At 43.4% G+C, this 22023-nt stretch overlaps 1 protein-coding gene across 1 annotated transcript in view; it reads right to left on the bottom strand.

The window, feature by feature from the left end:
• LOC307241604 (A-type voltage-gated potassium channel KCND3-like) overlaps window positions 1–22023 on the bottom strand; it is a gene marked incomplete at its 3' end in the record, with an annotated part of 116133 nt that overhangs the window by 5787 nt on the left and 88323 nt on the right. The window contains exons 2-3 of the mRNA XM_080015784.1: window positions 10006–10174; window positions 569–670 (exon numbers count right to left, since the gene is read on the bottom strand). Of these exons, the coding sequence (XP_079871910.1) occupies window positions 569–670; window positions 10006–10174 (271 nt within the window). The remainder of the gene's footprint in view (window positions 1–568; window positions 671–10005; window positions 10175–22023) is intronic.

The following is a 22023-nucleotide window of genomic DNA, read 5'->3' as shown; positions in this document are numbered from 1 at the left end:
GGAGAGGGACCAGCCTGGCCCAAGTCAAAATGCTTTGTTACTGTCTCTTGGCTGTGAGTTTGGTGTGAGGTAAGTGGCATTAAATCATTGGTGTGGTTTTCTTATTTACGTTTTCGGGACCGAGTCACGTTTTCAAGAAGATGGTTTTCTGTCCCTGACACTTAAAACTAAATAACTCTGGGATTTGTGTGCCCCTGCCTCTACAGTTTGTGAGCTTGACGGTGGACCTAGAATGTCAAGGAAAACTTTGTATTTGGTCATATTTGACACTCCGTGTAGATGACAAATGAATCCTTCTTCGTTTTGGAGGGGCCTGCCCGCATTTCCTGATAAATTATTCAAATTCTATCTCAACATGGGTTTATTACACTTAAAAAATCTTTACTGCTAAGGATGGCATGGGTAATAATATGAAATAATGTGAAATTGAAATGAAGCTACATATAGCAAATCCATTTTTTTCCGGGGGCATACCCCTAAGATGAAAGCCCTGCATTTGGGTGAAATGTTTGACGAGCGAGTGGTTACCAGAGGAACAATATGAAGCATTATGGGCGTTGGTTCTTACTGTGAGCTCCAGAGCTTCATTGAAGAGGCCGTTGCGCTTGCTGTGGAGGAAAGCGCTGGAACTGCCCGCCTTGGATATTCGTATTCTGGCCAGACGGGCTTTCTGCAAAGAGCAACAAACCACAGAGAGCACTAATTAATCACAGCCCGACTTGCATCCCAGGTCAAAATGATTGGGCATCATTCTGACACAAAAAGCACGGCTTGAGTTTTACATGATCCAAATCATTGTGTGAATGCTAAAGTTCATCCCTTCATGTATTCACATGTGCTACTCCAGGATTCACTCTGAACTCCTGTGATAGTGATAAATGATTCATGGTGAGTACATGATAACACTTTCCTTGGGTTGAAAATCAGCCAGAATGGCGGCTAGCAGTCACGCTGGCAAAATGTGATGCAAATTACATGGGCATCAAAATGTCACTCTGCATTTAAAACAGTGCTTTCCAATCCCACGGGTTGTATTTTCAGTACTGCCATGCAAAGGTTCGGCTTCGTTGCCGGGTGAAATGCCTCTGTTTTTGTTTCGGAAAACAAATAAAGCAAGTATCTGGGCTCATGATGCTCTCCATCTCCTGCCCCGACCCGCTACACAAGCGTCCGCCTGAATACTCACATGTACACAAAGAGACTGACGTGAGGCCCAGGCCCAGTTTTTTTTTTTTTTTTACCTCTGTTTTCTTTCTCTGGCTGTTCCCATCGCTCCTCTGAGAGATGAAAAAACAGACGCACACATAGAAAAGACAGACAGCGAAGGAGGAACCAAGGAAAGCAACGTGGTCCTCTGAATGAACTCTGTATATACTGTAATAACAAAATAAAATGAAACAACCAACAATGCATCTTGTGACACTCGCTATAGTTTCCAACTGGGATTCTTCTCAAAGAAACATGTCCAGCCTTCTTTCCTTCATGTATATTGTGTGTTAGTATGTCCGTGTGTGTGTGTGTGTGTGTGTGTGTGTGTGTGTGTGTGTGTGTGTGTGTGTGTGTGTGTGTGTTTATGTTTGTCGTATGCATGTTTGAGTGAGCTCCGTCGAGTCCTCACTTACCACACTGACTACTTTAATGGATGATGTAATTTGAGTCGCTCACTTCCGGAAAGATCTTACACTTTGCTGTCAAAGTCAAACTGTTGGCTGTCAGGCTAGGTACGACTGCACGACTACTCTCTTGTGCGGATGCTCTCTTGCTGTGCTGAACCTAAAATATTAACGGAGATTTAATATTTAAAAGGGTGATTTTAGTCGTACAAACTTCAACCAGACGACCTGTCTACTGAGCCACCCCTGTCCCACCGAGAAGTTAATACAATTTTGATGTGTCTCTTTGGATGTGTGTATAAACAGACTCTGTGTGTGTGTCTACAGGTATTCATGCACACACAGATGTGTATTTCTTCTGGCCTGTTCTACACAACCTAATCTACTGTACATATATCTACATAGGCCCCCATCTATCAGTGAGGGTTTGTGGTTGGCTTTCACTCTGACACAGCAGGATATGGTAATACATGGAAATGACAGCTCTTCCCTCCACTTGGGATCCATTTAAAAAGGGAGCAATGCAAATTGACCTGCACCCTTTCGTTCTCTCACTAATGCTATGGGACTCTAAAGTGTTACATTTAAGGGGACCACACACACACACACACACACACACACACACACACACACACACACACGCACGCACGCACACACACACACTACAGGAGCCAATACCACACACACCAGCACAGTGTATATGTACACAATAGCTTCACAATGCGAGGTTCACGTGACTATCATTTCCCACTCTCACTCTATTGAGATTTACTGACATTATTGTTGGTACTCTTTTTTTAAACCTCTTTGTTTATTTGGCTCCATTTCTCCTTGATAAGCACGCCTTGCCCTCTCTTTGCCCTCACACTTCTGTACCTACGGCCTTTTGTGCTGGCACAGCGCTCACAGAGCCTCTGGATAACCCCGTCTTAATGCTCTGGCACTGAGCTCGGCCAATCGGATCGCCTTGACGGGGTCACTGTTCAAACAGGAGCCTCTGACTTTCCTGCTCCGTGCTTACCGTTGCCAGGCAGTGCAGGGGTAATAGAGGAGGTGTTAAGAACATGTCCCGCTGGATTGAACCTACTTCTGCTGCTCTCTGATAGATTATTGGGGCCTTTGGGACCCAGGCGCCTGTGTCTTAGGCCCATCTGTGCTTTCAGGCACAGCCAGGGAATGACAGCTTGAGCCTGAATTGCTGGTAAAGCATCATTGAAAGCACACAAGAGCGAAAGAGAGTCACAGAGCCAGGCTTTGATTAACACACACATAATACACACACGTCAGCAGAGGGACGGTACATGCCTAGAGAGTGCACGCATTCCAGAACGTAGACTCAGACACACAGACACACACACACACACACACACACACACACACACACACACACACACACACACACACACACACACACACACACACACACACACACACGGTATGAAGGGATAAGTGTTAAATAATTTTACCAAAATAATGATCATTGCAATAAAAAGCACCCTCGGAGAAGAATTGGAACGTTTAGATGTCGCTGCTTGACAGTCTTGAGATCTTCCCAGACGTCAGATGTATAATTTTCTCCTGCTTCCTGCCATGGAGCCTCAATCTGGGATTCAATGTAACTTTAATTGAAAGACCATTAATTATCAGCAGCTAGAACAATTAAACTGCTTATATTAGAAGTCCATTCTGGTATAAAATGCTTGGCTCGATGCTTGGCTCCATATTGGATATATCACAGCAAGTCCACTTACCTGAAACTCACGGTACCTAGTGAATTGAAACTTTATTTAGCTGCACAGAGAGAATTTGACAGAGTAAGTTGTGGAGCAGCAGAGTTGGCACACAGGATCAGGTTCTGCCTCAGGCTTCCCCTGAAACCACACAACAGAAAGAGGAGACCATCTGACAAGGCAGTGCCTAATGCACCCACACACGCACGCACGCACACACACACACACACACACACACACAGATTTTCTCCTTTTGGGACGGTCACTCATTTAAAGAGCTTGTATATGTTGATATGTTTGCAACAAGAAAACACGTCAATAGCCTCCTTCAAGGTCCACCAATAACATGAGATATTGTACGTGCATACACACACACACACACACACACACACACACACACGCGCACACGCACATATGCTATGCTGTAGGTAGAGAGCAATGGAAAAAAAAGGAGTATACAGTAGAGAGAGTTGGGGGTGGGGGAGAGAGAGAGAGGGAATGCAAGGAGAAAAATGTGAAGGCCCATCTGGGAGTTGGTGAAGGAAGGAAGAAATGAACTGAGGTGAACATTGATTCTCAGTCAGTCAAGTTCTCAGTCAACTCTGGCTTACAAATCTTTGCCTGTGGAGCAGGGAGAGCTTGGCCTCGACCTAATGCCACTCACAGAGCCTGACAAAAAATGTTTTCGCTAAGCCTGGATTACTCTTTTTTCATGGGGTAGAAGGAAAGTAAACAAGCACTTTGCAGGACGGCTGGGTGCTGTTCTTCAAAAAGAAAAAATACAATATTGGGAAAAAAGCCTGTTCTCAGGATGCCTTTATTTTCTCTTAGATTTAGATCATCTTCCCGTTGAGTGAATACAGCTTTATAGACAAACTAAACTAGAGGCTAGAGGTAATCCCCATCTTGTTGTATTAGATTGTATTATATCAGATGCCATTATATTAGATTTGAGATTATAACATTATAATAATTTTACTATTATGCATGTATATATATTTATTTATATACAGTTCACTGTATATGGGCATAAAAACAAGGAGCTGATTTATACTTTGCTGTTAAAGTAAAATTCTACTGCAAAGCAACATTAAAGTCATTCAATGTTGCTTTCATCTACAATACTTCGATCTGCAAAAGTTGTAGAACCAAATCTGATGTAGAGTTTGGTAAATGTCTATTAGATTATAATAATAGGATTATCATGCATATGCATAGGCAGTATACAGTACATGTTCATATAAACAAGGAGCTGATTTATTAATTGTTCTTAAACAAAAATTCCACAGCAAAGCCATGTGTCACTAATGTAATGGTAAGTAACAGACATCCAGACAGGAATATTTATTTTAATGTACATCCCTGTTAAATATTCCACATAATTCTCCGGGGGATTCATTTGTGCGCAGTGTGCCTGACCTCTAGAATAAAAAAAAGTGCAAACAAAGAAAATATTTCAAATCAATTAAAGAACGGGATTCCAAGAGGTCAAACAAAATGAAATCACCATACAAAAGCACAGGGAGCCAATTAAAGTCGCGGAATTGTGAAATGATTCCCCAGCGGTGTGTTTTACGTTAGGTTCTGTGTGAATTAAACATGAGCATATGTGAAAAATTGTCCAGCAAGTGGCCCCATGTGTTTCACTGCGTCTGTACAAGAAAACAAGAGGCTGTGACCTTGGCAAGAAGGCATATCTAGCACTAAGTACAAAGTGAGAGAGACACAAGGAAACTGAAGAAACGGACAAACCGCTGCTTGATTCAGAGGCGCAATGCTAAAAAACTCATTGGGATTCCTGTGGTCTCTCAAATTATGTACCCACGAATCACCTCCCTGCCCCCACATGATTTCTTTATCGAAACCTTTCTGTCTCGCAGGTTCCATATTCAGAATTTGTAATTAGAGCTTCCTGAGGATAATCTTAACTTTATGTAGATATGTTCCGAGGGCCAACTAAAATATAACCTCTCACAGAACGGAACTTTCTTTCAGAAGAAAGATCTGCTGCTGTAATTGCTTTACAGGATCGGGCATCAAGGCAGAGATAGAACTTCTCCTCAGCTTTTCATTCGGCCTGAAAGGAAGGCAACGCCACTGAAAACGACTGAGGCTGAGGTGTGAGCGTGCGTGTGCGTTAAGCGTGTGAACATTTCAAAACTGCATGTCATACCTTGTCACACGCGACAACTAGTGGCGCTCATGTGTGTCTTGCCTCCGTGCAGGCAGATAGATCAGGGTTATCTCTCCACCACCACCCAGATGGACACCTAATTGTAATGGGAGTCCAGAACAGCTAACGATTTAGACCCAAATGAAGATGGATGTAGACATGGGGGAGAGGAGGATGGGGACAAGCAAGGAGAGCTGATGAGAGAGTAGAGGAGATGGCAAGGGGAATAGAGAGGAGCGGGGGGGGGGTAGGACTTGGGGAAAATGGAAAGACTAACACTGCATCTCCACTCAATGGCGTCGTGTTTGCCTCCCCTTCCTCGAGCCTGTCTGCTGTCCTTTCAATCGCGTGAGCACTGTGAGTGCTGATCTTGAATGGAAATTTTATTTTACTCACATTATCACAAATGAATTAACAGACAGCAGGTAATGCACGCTGGGCAAATGGTGTTTTGCCGCTGTAAATGACCAGTGACGGTAGCTAAACGTCTGGCTTAATGGCCATGTGAAGGTCATGTGTCATTAAAGTTAAGCAGCACTAAAGAACAGAGAGGGTTCTTATGGGGGGGGGATTGAAGAATATGGCAAGAATAACCTGAACTACCCATGGCTGTGGTGGGACATTAAAGATCACAGTTGTCATTAACGGTGATGGAGGGGAGAAAGAGTGGACAAGATAATGGTAATGACTCTTTCACATTGCCCCTTTACACATCGAGTACACTGCCCTTTTACACATTGGCGTCTGTGTTTTGCTGTACGATAGGCTTTTAAACGCTATCTTGACATCGAGCAAGCACATTATGATTATAGGTATTATGACATTTAGACATGACCACAGTGGCCATTTGAAACCCATGGAAATGTACAATAGCCGCGCACATTAGAGTATTTTTTGAGCTTATAGAGCTTGTGCGTAATCACCGGGTGTCATGACATTTCACTGCATATATGTACGACCGTATGTGTATGTATGTGACAAGTAATCTCTTGAACTTGAACTTGACAGCCTGAAATAAAAGATTACAAACAATTATGAGACAATATATAGGAAATCGTTTCTAGGGTTTCCTGCATATTTTCTCAGGAAATTATCTAAATTCATTGAATCAAATCCAAATTAGATTACCACACATTAGATTACCTAAATTAAATTGAGCTCCTCTCTGCCCAGCATTCGGGTTTGTCAATATTAAACAAACAAGCAAACTTAGGCATTATCTGCTGTGGTCTACTTAATCTAATGAGATAATTAATGACAGAACCATTTAAAGCTCTCAACTTGTATTTACTCAAAGAAGTCATTCGGTCTTCGGACCGTTCTATGTCAACACAGCCTACTTGAACATGAAGAACGAATGAAGGTGATTTTTTTTTGTAATGTTTAAGTATTTGTCAAAGGAAGTAAAACTCAGCGTAATAACTTATTGTGTACATTGCAAAACAAGTCACCAAGCTCCGCAAAAAAGCCAGAGATCGATCAAAGTAGCGCTCAAGTCGATACTTTGTGTACCAAAGGGACATTGAAAACTGCCGCGCCACGTCGGACGGTCGGCCAGTCGGCCGATGCTTTTGAAAGTGGGGATGTTTTGTACAGGAGGCTGTTTGGGACGCTGCACCGCACTGCGGCTCAGCGGAGAACACGCACAGGAAGGTGGAACAGACCAAGGTCAGGTCTGAACTGACAGGTAGTACGCTGGACAAACACACACGCACACACACAGATACACACACAAACACACACACCTACACGCACATACGCACGCATGCACACACACAAATACCAAAGATATGAACAGACACTTCTGCACAAACAAAAATGTACAGAAAACATCACGCAAAAAAAGGCCCTCAAAGTCACACACACAAGTGCACACAAACACACGCATCATACACAAACACGGGCGCGCGCACACGCACGCACACACACACACACACACACACACACACACACACACACACACACACACACACACACCTATTCCTTCCAGCCAACACCTCATCTGGGTGAGAGCTATTTCAGGAAAGAACACACCATTAGGACATGCACACCCTCCAGCTCTCCCCCTTTCTAACCCCCCCGCGCTTGATCCCTCCTTCCCTCTGGCCTTCTTCGTCACCCCCCCCCCCCCCCAACCTGTTCCAACCCTGTTTTCAATCTCCTTAATTTTTTGACATTCTTCTTCGCCTTCCTTCACCCCTCTCTCTTTTTGGCTCCCCGCGTACGCGTTCCCCTTCGGTAGCTCAGCCGCATCGGACCACGGTGTCCATTCTCGGCAGACAAGGTTACGGTTAGTTAAGACTGGGCAGTGGTCAGGCCACGGTTGAACTGCAAGCACTTTAAACAGGTTTAAACTACACACTGAGTGCTCTCACAGAGATGGATGACAGTAATAAGCAGAGAGAGAGAGAGAGAGAGAGCGAGAGAGAGAGAGAGTTACAGTGAGAGGGATACGGAGAGATGGAGAGAGAGATAGAGAGAGATTGATAGCGTGTGTAAGAGAGAGAGAGAGAGAGAGAGAGAGAGAGTTACAGTGAGAGGGATACGGAGAGATGGAGAGAGAGATAGAGAGAGATTGATAGTGTGTGTAAGAAGGGGAGGGGGAGAGAGAGAGAGAGAGAGAGAGAGAGAGAGAGAGAGAGAGAGGTTGAAAGTCCGAAGCAACAGATGAGGACAGTGAACACTGAGGTAAGAAGAACCAGGGAAGAAATAAAGAAAAAGCACGCAACGATATAAAGAAAGATAAAAGAAGGAAAAACAATGAAAGCACAGATACAGAAACAGATGATAGGGGAACTGGGATACTAAGAGGAGATGACAGGAAAGCAGAGGGTCGCAGACACTGCCACAGAGAAGAGAGAAGAGCAGGGGAAGGAGAGGAAATAGAGGTCTGGATGAGGATACGTTTCAGTGTTTCCAAACCCCAAACAAACACTCTCCAGCCTAATGCACTTGCAGGGGCCTGACACATTCACATCCAACTTGGCAGAACAATGTCTCTCAGGCTCGCACTCAGATGGGGATCACCAGCCAAATTATGCATGCATACTAGCCGGTGCAGCTGCAGTGCTTGGCCCATGGACACACCTCAAATGATCACATTTGGGCTTTAAAAGAAAACTAATTTGCATACATTGCTACGCACAACTGGGCAAATAAACATACCAGCCTACAGTCCCTGGACAGTATTTCCTGAAGTTGTCATGACACCAGACTCTTCTTACAGTGCCTGATTTGAGGCACAAACATACCACATTAATTGCTCCGAAATAGTAAACATTTGGAGTTTTCCCAAAAACGTATGGTGCTGGTCCCAATTTTTTTTTTTACAATTGTGGCAAAACAACAACGAAAAATAATCAAGCAACACTTGAACTCCATTTTTTTTTTACAATCTTTGTGGAGTATTTATCAACACTGTATTTACTGTGCTTGTAGTGGGAAGCGTTCTCGTCAGCAGCTAGGTGTTGCATATCTGCTGGGGACAGTATACTGTACACGCTGACTGTGTGAAGTCTGATGTTAGTGTGGTTGTGTTGAAAGAGTGATAAACACTCAGCCTGACTCATTACTAATCTGGCTGAAGGCCTTGTGCTGTGGCACTGGGCCCCTGGTGAGTTTGCAGGCGATTCGATTAGATAGCTGACTGAGCGATAAGAAATACTTAAGAGAGCTGAGCTCACCACTGGTTTATGGGGCCAATTGTTATCACACCCAGACATCCGTGTAGATACCCACAAGCAACATCCGCACATGCAGATGAGGCTTCACGCATCGAACACTAATGCACAAACTGTTGGCTTGATAACGTTAGTGTCCAGAGTATTTCGTGATTTAGACACTGGTGAGTGAGTTGTTTATACAGTACATTAACGACAATGCTCATGTTCATCCACCGTCACAAAAAACACCCGCAAACTGACTCCATGAGTCCACATGATTTTTCTGCTTGCTCTGAGAAAAAATATTTTGAACTTTGTCTTACTGAGAAAAAATTGCTGACTCTGAAGGGTATTTTTTACTTGTTTGAATAAAATGTAATCACATAGGATGTTCTCAACTATTGACAGTAAATTTTGCATTGCTTATTTATTTTCTTTCTTTAACAGAATTTTCCTTGCATTGCAGTCACATGTCATAAACACTATTTCATCAAAGTGTCACATTGTGACAATTTAAGATAAGTTTAGGGCAATTATGCATGTAAATGTAACTGTGTGTAGGTGCATATAAGTGTATATAAGGCTTTGTGTATCTGTCTGTGTGTAAGCTCACACAAAAAGCTGTGTGTGCGTGTCCTGCTCAATGTGCTCCTCAGTCACCACAAATCAATGAATATTCTCCACTCAGCATCCCTGTCCTTGGGGAGACCTTAGCCCTGTTGAGTCCTCTTGGGGGAAAGGGGCGTCTGGAATCCCTTCTGAGCTTGAGGTCTCGATGGCCCAACCCCCTGGGACCCAGGTGAGTTGATAAATAAAATTTTGTTCACCTGTACCTTCTGCGCCCGCCGCTTGTCTGCTCTCTGGTTCTGGTGATAGATGCGGCTAAAGTTGGACACGATGACAGGAACAGGCAGGGCAATTACCAGCACCCCACTCAGGGAGCAGATGGACCCAAAGATCTTCCCCGCGATAGTCTTAGGAACCATGTCTCCGTACCTGCAAGAGGGAGAAAGATAGATTGAAAAAAATAGGCTTACTGTAGAAATGTATCTCACTAGTCTGTCAGTGGATAACCTCCCAATGGCAGGTTGGTTAATCTCGCGGCTCCCACTGACGCAGAGCAGAAGAGAGAGCATTTCAAACATACACGTTTCTGCTACCAATCACAACAAATGGTTGACCATTCAAATCACTTCTATTGGAAATCCAGCTTTAACAAGCGCCTTCTGTATATCCAGAATTCAAGTAATTGAAAAATCAAACAGCACTTGCACAACAAACAATGATTATGTAAGAAAATAACAACTATGAGGGCTATGAAGGGCTGTTGCCCTTTGATTTGAACACATCAATATTTACTGTTAGTTCCTGTACTCGCTGCCTTGCTGTGTTACAATAGTTATTTATATGACTGATACAACTTGGTTGAAAAAAAAGGTTGTTACTAATTTTTTCTACATGTCTAGCCCCACATTAGTGAATGACTGTTGCACAGAACCAACAGTAGCCCTGAGAGAATGAGGCCCCCAGCTAACCTCCCCTTGTCACTGAATAGCATACACACGCCACTGTGTCATTCAATGACAGGAGACTATTAACCTTTAAGAGAGGAGAAAGAGGAGGCCTACAGAGGCACGCACTGAATGCCAGGGCCGTCTCTAAAAAGGCATTTCGTCCATCCGATATGAAATATTTGCAAGTCAAAAGCAATTTTGTCTGAAGCTTAGAAGACAGACAACACAATTACAATGACCATATTAGATCTGTCCTTTCCCTCGAATGAGGCCCCACTGTTGGAGAGAGAAATGGAAGAGAAAAAGAAAGCTCCAAGAGCATGACTCAAGTAGGAAAGGCAACCTTTATTTCTAATGGAGCTCATTTTGTATTTATGAGTAAAAAGTGCAGGTAATTTGTTCTTATTTCTCCACTGAACAAGAAGTTCCATCAGAGTTACTGTATGTGAACTGAAAAGCTGACTACAAACGTAATATACAAACTAGTATGACAAAACAAGCCCCACACATCAAGGGAATAATTAGTCACAGACACAGTTTTGTTTTTACCATAACCTTCTGAAAGCAGAGGGGTATGGTGATTATATCACATCAAATTAATTACATTAATGTTGATAAAATGCTCTATATAAATCTTCTAATGTCATGCATTAACAAGTAATCCATGAAAATATGTGTAGCTTCTCTTCTAAATCCAACTATAAGATAGATAAACAGCTTAGGCAATGCAATATACATGCAACCATAACTAAACCTGTTTATTCATTAAATTAATTTCAGCATAAATAGTTGACTTTCTTTATAGTCTAAAGCCATTCATTTTGTGTTTCACATCACTAATGTATGGAATTCAGCAACAAAGCGTACACAGTACATATGCTACTTCTGTAGCAACTAGTATGGTTCTTATTTACAAGAAGACAATCAGATAATAGCTGCTTTTCCACCAAGGTACAGGAAGTAAATGAGGACCCATTTAGAAACTCCTGAAACAGGAATGTTAGCATCTCCTAAAGAGTTCTTGTTTGCTTACCCACCACACCTTGGAGGCGTGAAGATTATGCAAATAAGGACAAGATGAAATATGCAAATGTTAGGTTTAGGTTAGGTTCGTCATTTTGGTCGCAAAGTTGCAATATCCTGGGTCTGGCTTTGCATTTTCTTTTATAAAACAGTATTTATTGGTATTTAAAAATGGCGTGCCTGGTATTCTCACTTAGCGTACTTTTGACAAATCATCATTGTTCGGTACTACAAACTCTGCCCATCTGGTTCTTGTTCCCCCGAAAAGTACCGCCTTCTTGCAGGGACTTTTTTCGGGGCCAGGAACTATCCAGGTGGAACCAATTTCAGAAGTACTGTAGACTCCTGCAGTGGAAAAGCCCCTAATGAACCCCAGACTAGGATGTTCAGGCAATTCTATGTGGAGGAAAAGATAGAGACCAATAACTTCCACTTCATCATTAAAATGGGTTTCCCATCAATGTTTTCTATTGAAGGGGAGCCGGATATCAGTGCCCCCTTGCCCTCTTGACATCTTGCCAACATCACAATTTGTCATACATCATATGATGTCACTTCCGACTGTCACGTCAGTGCGTTACTTCGTTGAATCGCTCCCACCTACACCGGATAACTTGACCTGATTTTGGATTACGGATTTTGGATTGTTAACACTGTGATATCTTTACTATTTCTTGGCTTTGACCCCTCACCTGAACTGATTTTGGAACGTGGGCTTTGGCTTGACTAGCGCTCGGCTAGCGCTAGTGTAAGTTTTGTTTTTTATTCCAGCGTATCAACAAAGAGCTGTATGTGAAGCGGTAGTGACAAGGGATGTAAAGCAGTGGTCTGACCAATCAGAGGTGAAGTTACAATACACACTGAGTGACATCATTGTAGCTGAATGTTATTCTCCCTGTAGCTGAATGTTATTCTCCCTTGTAAGTCGCTTTGGATAAAAGCGTCTGCTAAATGACTAAATGTAATGTAATGTAAAGGTAGCGCTAGTTAGCCTATTAGCTTAGTATATTGCTAACTATGCCGGAATCGATGCCTACCTCTTCGGACTGTGAGAACTGTCTGCACCTGGTCGACAGACTCAGTGCTTTAGAGAGTCGGTCTTTAAAGACATCCACTGCCTGCGTGAGGATGTGAAGAAGAAGGATGAATTGTTTGTGTGTCTGACCTCCATCGCCTGCACTCAGGCTAAGCCCATCTCCTGCTCCATGTCCTTGGCTGTGATTGGACCGGACTTTGACACCACTCTCCCTTGGCCCAGATCCATTCTCACTGTGGGTGAGTCGGGTCCCTCTGATGCCCCGCTGACGGTGATAGAGGAGCCAAGTCCCGGACCTGCTGCACCCCAGAGCCCTGGACCCTGGCGGCGAGCGGTGGCCAGCTCTATGCTGGAGACTCTCCGGCTGGAGAACAGATTTGAAGGTCTGGAGCCCACAGTCAATGTCAGGGATATGCGGGAGTTCCCCCCTTGGGGGGGGGGTAATCACAGTCCACCGAGACGCTCTCTTCCGCCGCCAGCCTCGTTTCCACCACCGCCAGCCGCATCTCCATCGTCACCGCCTCCTCCTCCTCTGGTTCCATGCCTTGACAGTCTATCCAGCGTTCCGTCCATCGCCAAAGGAGGCAACCTCCCTCCACCGCTGCCAGCCTTCTCTTCACCACATAGGACCTCTACCTCGCTCCTCTGTTGGTGCGCACCCTGGGACATCCTCCGAGGCGGCTGCGGTAGGCAGTCGTGCTGGCTGTTCCACCGTGCTGGTCATTGGGTCATCCATGGACCATCATGTTCAGATCAACAGGTGCCGCACTTCCCGCCACCCAGGTGCAACTGTCGAGGACATTAACATCACCATCCCGCAGTTGCTTAACCATCACCCGTCAGTCTGCTGTTGTGGTGCATGTGGGCACCAACGACCTTAAAACGCAGCAATCGGGGAACCTAAAGAAGATTTTTTCGGCCTTATAAACAGTGTTTTGAAATACAAACAAGCAGTGCATTGTATCTGGCCAACTGCCCTCCCCCCAGCGATGCAAAGTTTAGTCGGTTGCGGCAGCTGCACAATGGCTGAAGGGCTACTGCTGCAACAGAGGCATCCCCTATGTGGACAACTTCACCTTCAACTTACTTTCCACAAAAGACTAGAGCTTTTTAAGGACGATCGCCTCCATCCAAACCATGAAGGATCCCATCCACGTTCCATAAACATTTAACTCACACTGCTCTCCTGCAATACGTTCACATCCTGACAGTCAGTGAGTCCCACACATCCATTCACTATATAGTCACCTCCTCCATCCCCAACACCAGTAGCCCACTCAGCTCTCCTAAATGGGACTGTTACGCCTTCCACCATAACCACCATCATTACCTTTCATAGACCTTTGGTAGTACGCTCATTATCATGCCCACTTAAGGCTAATCAAAACAATTTAATTTGACTTTCTAAACAGCCTCTCTTACCTTCTGCTGCTGCTATCTGTAAACCTGTAAACTTTGATCTCATCACATCTCGACATAACAAATCCTTTTTGTGTATTGATTTTATTACTTTAAATAATTTGGATCTTTTTATCACACAGAGACCTGACTTTACATTTCTCCACCAAGCCAAGGGGGGTTGCTGTCATCTACAGAAAGGATTTTAAAGGCACTCCCATTTCACGTAGCAGTTTTACATCATTTGAACATCTTGATTTTAATGCGTGATCATTTTAATAATTTAAAGACCGCCGAGACCAAATAATGTTTTTAACCAAGAATGCTGGGTTGTTATCTCATTTTATGTCAAATTATCACAAAATTATGATTTTATGTAATTTTAACATACATGGCTGCTCCCCTAGTCACACTTTTCTTACTGATTTTATGGATGTTCTTGACTCTTTAAACCTCATTCAAGCGATACAAGAACCTACACATTCTAAGGGCCACACCCTTGACTTAGTACTGTACAGTGGTCTCAGCCATAAAACATTGAGAGAAAGGATATCTGTGTGTCCGATCCCAAAGTGGTTTTATTCAGTGTGGTCTTATCCCAATGTTTTATCACTCCCAACAATCCGGTCCGCCGTGTTTTTAAGTCCATGTCAGTATGTTTTCCGAGCTTTTCAATGCTGCTGCTTCGCATTTAACTGCCTTTTATCGAGAATTTAACACAGAGAAGCTTGTCTCCCATTTTAATGACATGTGTCTGACTGTCCTGGACTCTGTCGCCCCATACAAGGACAAAAAGTCAAATAAAACATTGCAGCCCGGGCTAAATGAATCCACCCAGGACCAAAAGTGAGACTGTAGGAGAAAGGAATGGAAATGAAAAAATAGTGGTTTAAATGTATTTTTTGAGATCTAGAAAGACGCTATGCACAATTATCAAAGGGCAGTCAAAGAAGCAAGAGCAGCTTTCTTCTCTAACCTGATTGTTACAAAGTATTCCAACCCCAGAATTTTATTTGAGGTAATAGACTCCATCAACCCCCCCCACCCCCCGCCATCTCGTGGAGTTTTTAAACTTTTTTGCTAAAAAAGCTCAGAATATAAAACAGGAAATTACACCCCCTGACCAAGCTATACAGTAAATAGCTCGCTGGAAAAATGGATTTTTCCTCTTTTAAAGAAGCCAAACCTTGACCCCTCTGTTCTTAACCATTTAAGGCCCATTTCTAAACTTCCATTTCTTTCAAAGGTTTTAGAGACGGTGGTATCAACCCAGCTTTTGGCTTTTATGTGTCATAGTAAAGTATTTGAGAAATTCCAGTCTGGGTTTAGAGCTTTACATAGCATAGAAACAGCCCTCCTCAAAGTTACCAACGATATCCTTTTAGCAGCCGATATGGGGGACAGTGCAATTTTAATTCTTTTAAATCTAAGTGCAGCCTTTGACACTGTACATCATGCCGCCTTAATAGACCGTCTTAACACCTGGGTTGTCATCAAGGACACTGCACTTGCCTGGTTTTATTCCTACCTTTTAGAAAGAATCTTCGCAGTCTTCATCAGTAACGACTCATCCTCTACAGCTCAAATTATCTGTGGTGTACCGCTTCCATTTTAGATCCAATTTTTTTTCAATCTATGTGCTGCCTCTTGGCCAAATTATCCAAGGACACAATGTCTCTTTTCATTGCTACGCAGACGACACACAGATATACCTTCCTCTGAAACCTGTTGACCCAAACAGCCAAGCTGCTGTTGTAGATTGTTTCAATGATATCAACTGTGGGATGGCACAGAATGTTCTTCAACTCAATAACTCTAAATCAGAAATCATACTGTTCACTCCCCCAAATTCTACCAGTCATATTGAGTGGCCTTGGCACTCTGTCCACAAATATTAAGTCTGTTGCCAGAAACTTGGGAGTACTGTCTGACTCTGACCTAAACCTTGAACAAATAAAAAAATAAGTTAGGTCCTGCTTCCTTCAACTGAGAACCATTTCAAGAATCAAACCAATACTATCACACAGCGACCTGAAAAAAGTAATCCAAGCCCTAATTTTCTCACAGCTAGACTACTGTAACTCCCTCCTTTCTGGCATCAACCAAAAGTCATTCTCTCGCCTCCAACTAGTTCAGAACGCAGCAGCTCGGCTTCTTGCCGGATCCAAAAGATGACATCACATCACCCCAATCCTGGCTTCTCTCCATTGGCTCCGTGTTCGGTTCAGAATCGATTTTAAGATTTTACTGATCACTTTTAAAGCATGTCTGGGTATGACTCCAAGCTACATAACAGATATGTTGACCCCATATGAGCCAGTACGCAGAACCTCAGGCGGGGGGGCCCTCCTGGCTGTTCCAAAGTCTAGACTTGAAACTAAAGGTGACCACGACTTTGGAATGACCTGCCCGAGGAGAGTCGGTCGGCAGAGTCAGTGACTTCTTTTAAATCACTTCTCAAAACCCATTTTTATAGATCTGCTTTTATGTGATGTCACCTCCTTTCTTTATCTATTTTATTTTCTACTTATTGATTTATATTTTTTTCTTTCATTTATATTTCTTATTTTCATATTGTATCTTCTTTTTTTTTTTTTCTCTTTTTATACACTTTTACAATTTAATGAATGAATTAAATGACTGTTTATTCATGTTCCTTTGCCTTTTAATATCAAGATCTGAACACTGCTTTTATCACTCTGTCAAAGCACTTTGTGAACTCTGTTTTTAAAGGTGCTATGTAAATAAAGCCATTATTATTATATTATTATTTAAAAATGTCATTGGCTCTATTTGTCCTGCTGTGCTCTCCATTATCAACAACTCTCTGCTGTCTGGTTGTGTCCCTGCTCAATACAAACAAGCTGCTATTCAACCAATTCTCAAAAAAAAGAACCTTGATGATCTCAGAAAAATGACAGGCTAATCTGCCAGTTGCATTTTGTAAGCAACATTTTAGAAAAAGTGGTTAAATAAGCAGCTCATAACTGCTATAGATAAGCACAATATTATTGATAAGCTTCAGTCTGGCTTCCACCGGTTGCATTCAACAGAGACAGCTCTTTTCAGAGTCTCAAATGATATCATGATGCATGGTGTCGCAGGAGAATGTTTGGTGTTGGTGATGTTGGACCTCAGTGCAGCTTTTGATACTGTTGACCACATCGATCGGTTGAGAGACTTGAACAGTGGGTGGCTATCTCTGGGTCAGCCCTGCAGTGGTTCTCCTTCTAACTCTCGCAGCTTCGCCTCCTCATCTGAAACGCTGTATTGTGGTGTGCCCCAAGGTTCAGTCCTTGGTCCCATTCTGTTTGGCTTATGCTTCCTATCGGACAGTTAATAAGGCACTAAAAAGGTATCTCCTGGCACTGCTATGAAGATTCAATTATACATCTCTTTTAAACCCCAAAACAAAGCTATATTGTCAGTCTTGATTAACTGCCTAAACGCTACAAAAAACTGGATGGCAGATAATTTCTTACAACTAAATGCAGACAAAACAGCTATCCTTATCTCTGCCCCTCCTAGTCTTGTCCCTAAGATTAGGGACGGTCTTTTACCTCGTCGGTTAAATCCTATGTAGGAAATCTACAGTAGGTGTCACTATGTCAAGTTTTTAAGTAGCTGTTGCAAACCTCAGGCCAGTGGTGTCTCAAGCTTTTATATCGTCCTGTCTTGACTATTGCAAATCCCTTTTTTACCCGCCTCAGCATAACATCCCTGGATCGTTTATAAGTAGACCAAAATGCTGCTGCTAAACTCTTCACCTGGTCCTCCAATGGTATCATGTGACACCAAATTTCAGGGCTCTTCACTGACGCCCCATCAAATTATGAATCCAGTTTAAAGAATTGTCATCACCTATAGAGCATGGTCAGGCACCTGCTTACATTAGAGATCTACTGCAGCCCTGTGTCACCAGCAGGTCTCAAAGTTCCTTTGATCGGGGTTTGCTGGTTGTCCTGCGACTCCTGTCCTGAAGACTAGAACTAGACCGTGCTTTTGGGGTTGTTGCGCCCAAATGTTGGAAACTTTGAACTCTCCCCCTTTGGAGTTAAGCTCTATGGACACTGTGAACACTTTTAAAAAGACACTCAATTTCAAGTCAATTTCTATTTATTTATGTTTTTATTGTGTTTTATGTATGTATTTATGTATGTTTATGATCATCCACCTCTCCGAAGCACTTTGTGACGTCCCTGCTCTTGAAAGGTGCTATACAAATAAAGTTACTTATTTAATTACTTACATGTATGTAATGATATTTACAGATAGATAGAACCACAGAGATGTAGGTACCCTCAAACACACAGACACACACAGACGCTTTAAAGAATGGCAGCCATTTATGGCAAGTGTCAAAAGTCACTTGTGGCTTTGTTTGTTCCCTAACAGTCTCTGACAACAACAAAAGCCCACCGCTCAGCGTCTCTGTGGCTTTCTCTCCACATCAGTCTGCCGAGGGAAGAAGTGATCCCCTCCCCACCATCCTTCTCATCACTGGAAGTGATGTGCCATTTGAAGTCCCTTTGAGGCAGGAACAACTCAAGACCTGACTGATAAATGAGGCCATAGAAAGTTCAGACAGACTACTTGTCATTATTCTCACTAATAATCAGTGATTTGAATCACCTGCGATTACTTCACTCAACTCATCAGTCTGCCACACCATCAGAGATACAATAATGCTGCTGCCTGCAAGTCATTGTACTCGTGCTGGCTTCCCTGTTGTGTGCCATCTCAGATGCCGTATTCTACGTTATACACAATGCTATTGTATTATTTTACGTCCTAATGCAAAACTTTGACTATTGTTTATTAGATGCTGTTTTCATTCCATCTAGTCCCTCTGGATTGTAGTACATGAGTCATACATTTGAGGCATAAATGAGCAAAATATGCCTCCCTTTTAAGCAATGGGAGTTCTCGTATCAATAATCCATTGGCCATGGCCATATCTGAAGATACATTTTATGGAGAACATTTTGCCTCCCCTCTAAGAACTGTAATGGCCCTTTTCACTCAAATTTTGAAATAACAGTTCCATCAATGGTACAAAAGCCTTATCCCAACAATACATTTCATTTCAAAAACCTTCTAAGTGAATGTTTCCATTAGGGGAAATAAAACGTGAATAATATTCATCCGCAAGCCCTCTTTAATGGGATCCTATCAGATTGCCAGATGCAGGCCTTACTACAGTCTTAGTAATACTACAGTCAATTTGCTGCCCTCATTTAGACAAACTGGCCCCTCTCTGATGATAGCATCTCTGAGCCATTATACACACTACAGAAACAGAGCTGAGCTCACACACATTAAACGAGGGGAATGTGGCGATAAGTACTGTGTGTGCACCGTGTGTGTGTGTTTTATAATGACGTGAGATACCATTTCTTTCCCACCCACCTCGATGAAGCTGAGCAGTCTTTGGTTTTCCTATATAAGTAGAATGATTGGAAGGCAACAGACAGGGTGGATATTGTTAAAGGAAGCAGTGAAAGCAAGGAAATAAGAGGGAGGGATATTTTTGTTGCTGGAGTTTTGGGCCCTGGCGCTGCAGTGCACCCAAGCGACTAGCCTTCCTCAAGTTAGTCTTCTTGTCCCACTGCCCCCCTCTCAAATTCAACACTGACTTTCTTGTACTTATGGGACCTCGAGACGCACACACACGCACGCACGCACGCACGCACGCACACACACACACACACACACACACACCAGTGGTGTAACATGATGGTGATAGGCCCCGGTGCCAATATTTTTTTGACCCTCCCTGTGCACACACGCACCCAGCCCGGCTCTAGCCATTTTGTCGCTCTACACAATCCATCGACGGGGGGAGTTACGCACGGTCCATTAAGCATGGTGCTTCTTTTGTTTCGTTCAATGAGCAACGGAGTAAAATAAAATAGCCTACATCTAAAATAAAGAGGAACAGGGCAAGGAGACGCGCAGCCAAGCGCAATTCACGGGCACCCCATTGCTGGCGTACCAATTGAGGGTGCCCTGCACACGCGCATGCGCGCACGCATGCACCTACGCACGCACACACGCACAGCAAGGCAGACGGTGGTCAGGGATGTCATTTATTTCATCACAGGAGGACAAGGTCTCTCTGAGTTCTATTATTAAAGTGTGGGAAGGAGAGATGGGGTAGGTGTGTGGTAGTGTCTATGTGAGTGCTGCTATGAAGTGCTCTGGGAGATGGATGGAGCACAGAGGTTCTGAGGGGTTCACAGACTCAGGCGCAGATGTGCGGTGATGGCAGGGCAGGTCAGAGCAGGACAGCCAGGTCTGGCAAGAACTCTTTTTGTAAATGTGATGAGTGCACTGAAACAAAATAGTAATCTGAACTTCAAAAAGTGTAAAATTGAACAGTGTGAAAACAAAAAAAAAGGTTGACCATAGTGTCAAGATGTTGCCCTTCAGAGAGAAACATTGGAATGGAGATGGAAAAAGAAAGAGACGGACAAATGCGTTAATAATGAGATTTGAGACATCACTTTGTACTTTGTACTATTGCACATTTTTTGTTCAATAAAGACAGAAAAAAACAGCGTAACAGAGGCAGAGAGGAACAGAGAAGAATGAGAAAAACAGAGATTGTAAACGGTTAGGGGGTTTGTGAAAGAAAAAGCGATTGTGCTTGTGAAATAGAGAGAGAGAGACAGAGAGGGAGAGAGAGAGAGTGGAGGGGAGTGGCTTTCCATTTACAGGCCAAATCCCAAATGATTCCTCTGCAATTTTCCTCCTGGCACCACAGTCCCCTTCAAATACACCTCTAATGCTTCAGTTTGGACCACAATCCCTTGCTGACAGCTGACCCCCCTCGTGAGGTAATGTATTGAGTGAACATCTGAATGTGATGCAAGAAAATTCAGTAAGAACCTCCATAAATCCCAGGATGACTATGGGTGAGAAGGTGGCAGTGGCAATGCATGTTGCATCTAAACGCCCTTTAATCGAGCCATGGCCATGTCTCCAGTGAGGAATTTCCTAAATTGCAGGGGGAGCTGAGATAGGGAGGGCTAGAAGGTGGATAAACTATAAAGAAAACCCAAAGACATTTGGTGATTTGACTTGAGCCTACTCATTAAATACCTCTGGGGAAGGAAATGGCGGTAGGGGAAAGAGTGGTTCAGGAAAAAAGAGACGTGTGTATGTCTCCAAAGAATGGATTTTGGAATGTGTGGCTGTTTTTGTACATTTGTGTGTCTGTGTGTTGTTTGTGTGCATGTGTGTGTGTCTGTGTGTTTGGGGAAGAGCTGAGAGCGAGTGTATTAGTGGGAGTGTGTAAGTCTGTCACTCTCTGGGGTAAGAGCCATTCGTCATAGTCGGCAGCAGGGACCTGGTGCCATTCAGCACCATGGAGAGCTAGTGTAGCGCCCATCTGTAGCAAAGTGACCACAGTGCACACACTCACCCCACTCCAACTAGTGAACACCAAATTCGTCAGGTCCTGATCACATTATCCTTCAAGGACTGATACCGTTAGCTCGGCCTTCCTAATAGCTTAGTAATCTCTCAAAAAAGTTTTGCTGTGGGTTGTAGGAAATGTAGAGACTTTTCTGTCCAGCTCCAACCCTGGGAGACACACGGGAACTCACACGCCTTCACCTCCTCAAGGCTGGAATGGTGTAATGGGCTCATTATAACAATTCTCCCACCGTAGTCTCCAGAAACTCCGGTCCACTCCTGTCCAGAGCAGTGCTGGTATGATCCCTTGTGAGAGTTTGTTAACACCAGAACATCCCTCCCATTCTAGCCTCTTTGAACTGACTCCTTGTCCACACTGTTATTAACTGGAAAAACCTTCTCCTGACTCTCTCTCTGAATTTGGAAATACACCTGAAAACATCTCAAGGACCCTC

The sequence above is a fragment of the Zeus faber genome (genome assembly GCF_960531495.2).
Source record: "Zeus faber genome assembly, chromosome: 15".
NCBI classification, from domain to species: domain Eukaryota; kingdom Metazoa; phylum Chordata; class Actinopteri; order Zeiformes; family Zeidae; genus Zeus; species Zeus faber.
This window is presented reverse-complemented; position numbering and strand designations above follow the sequence as displayed.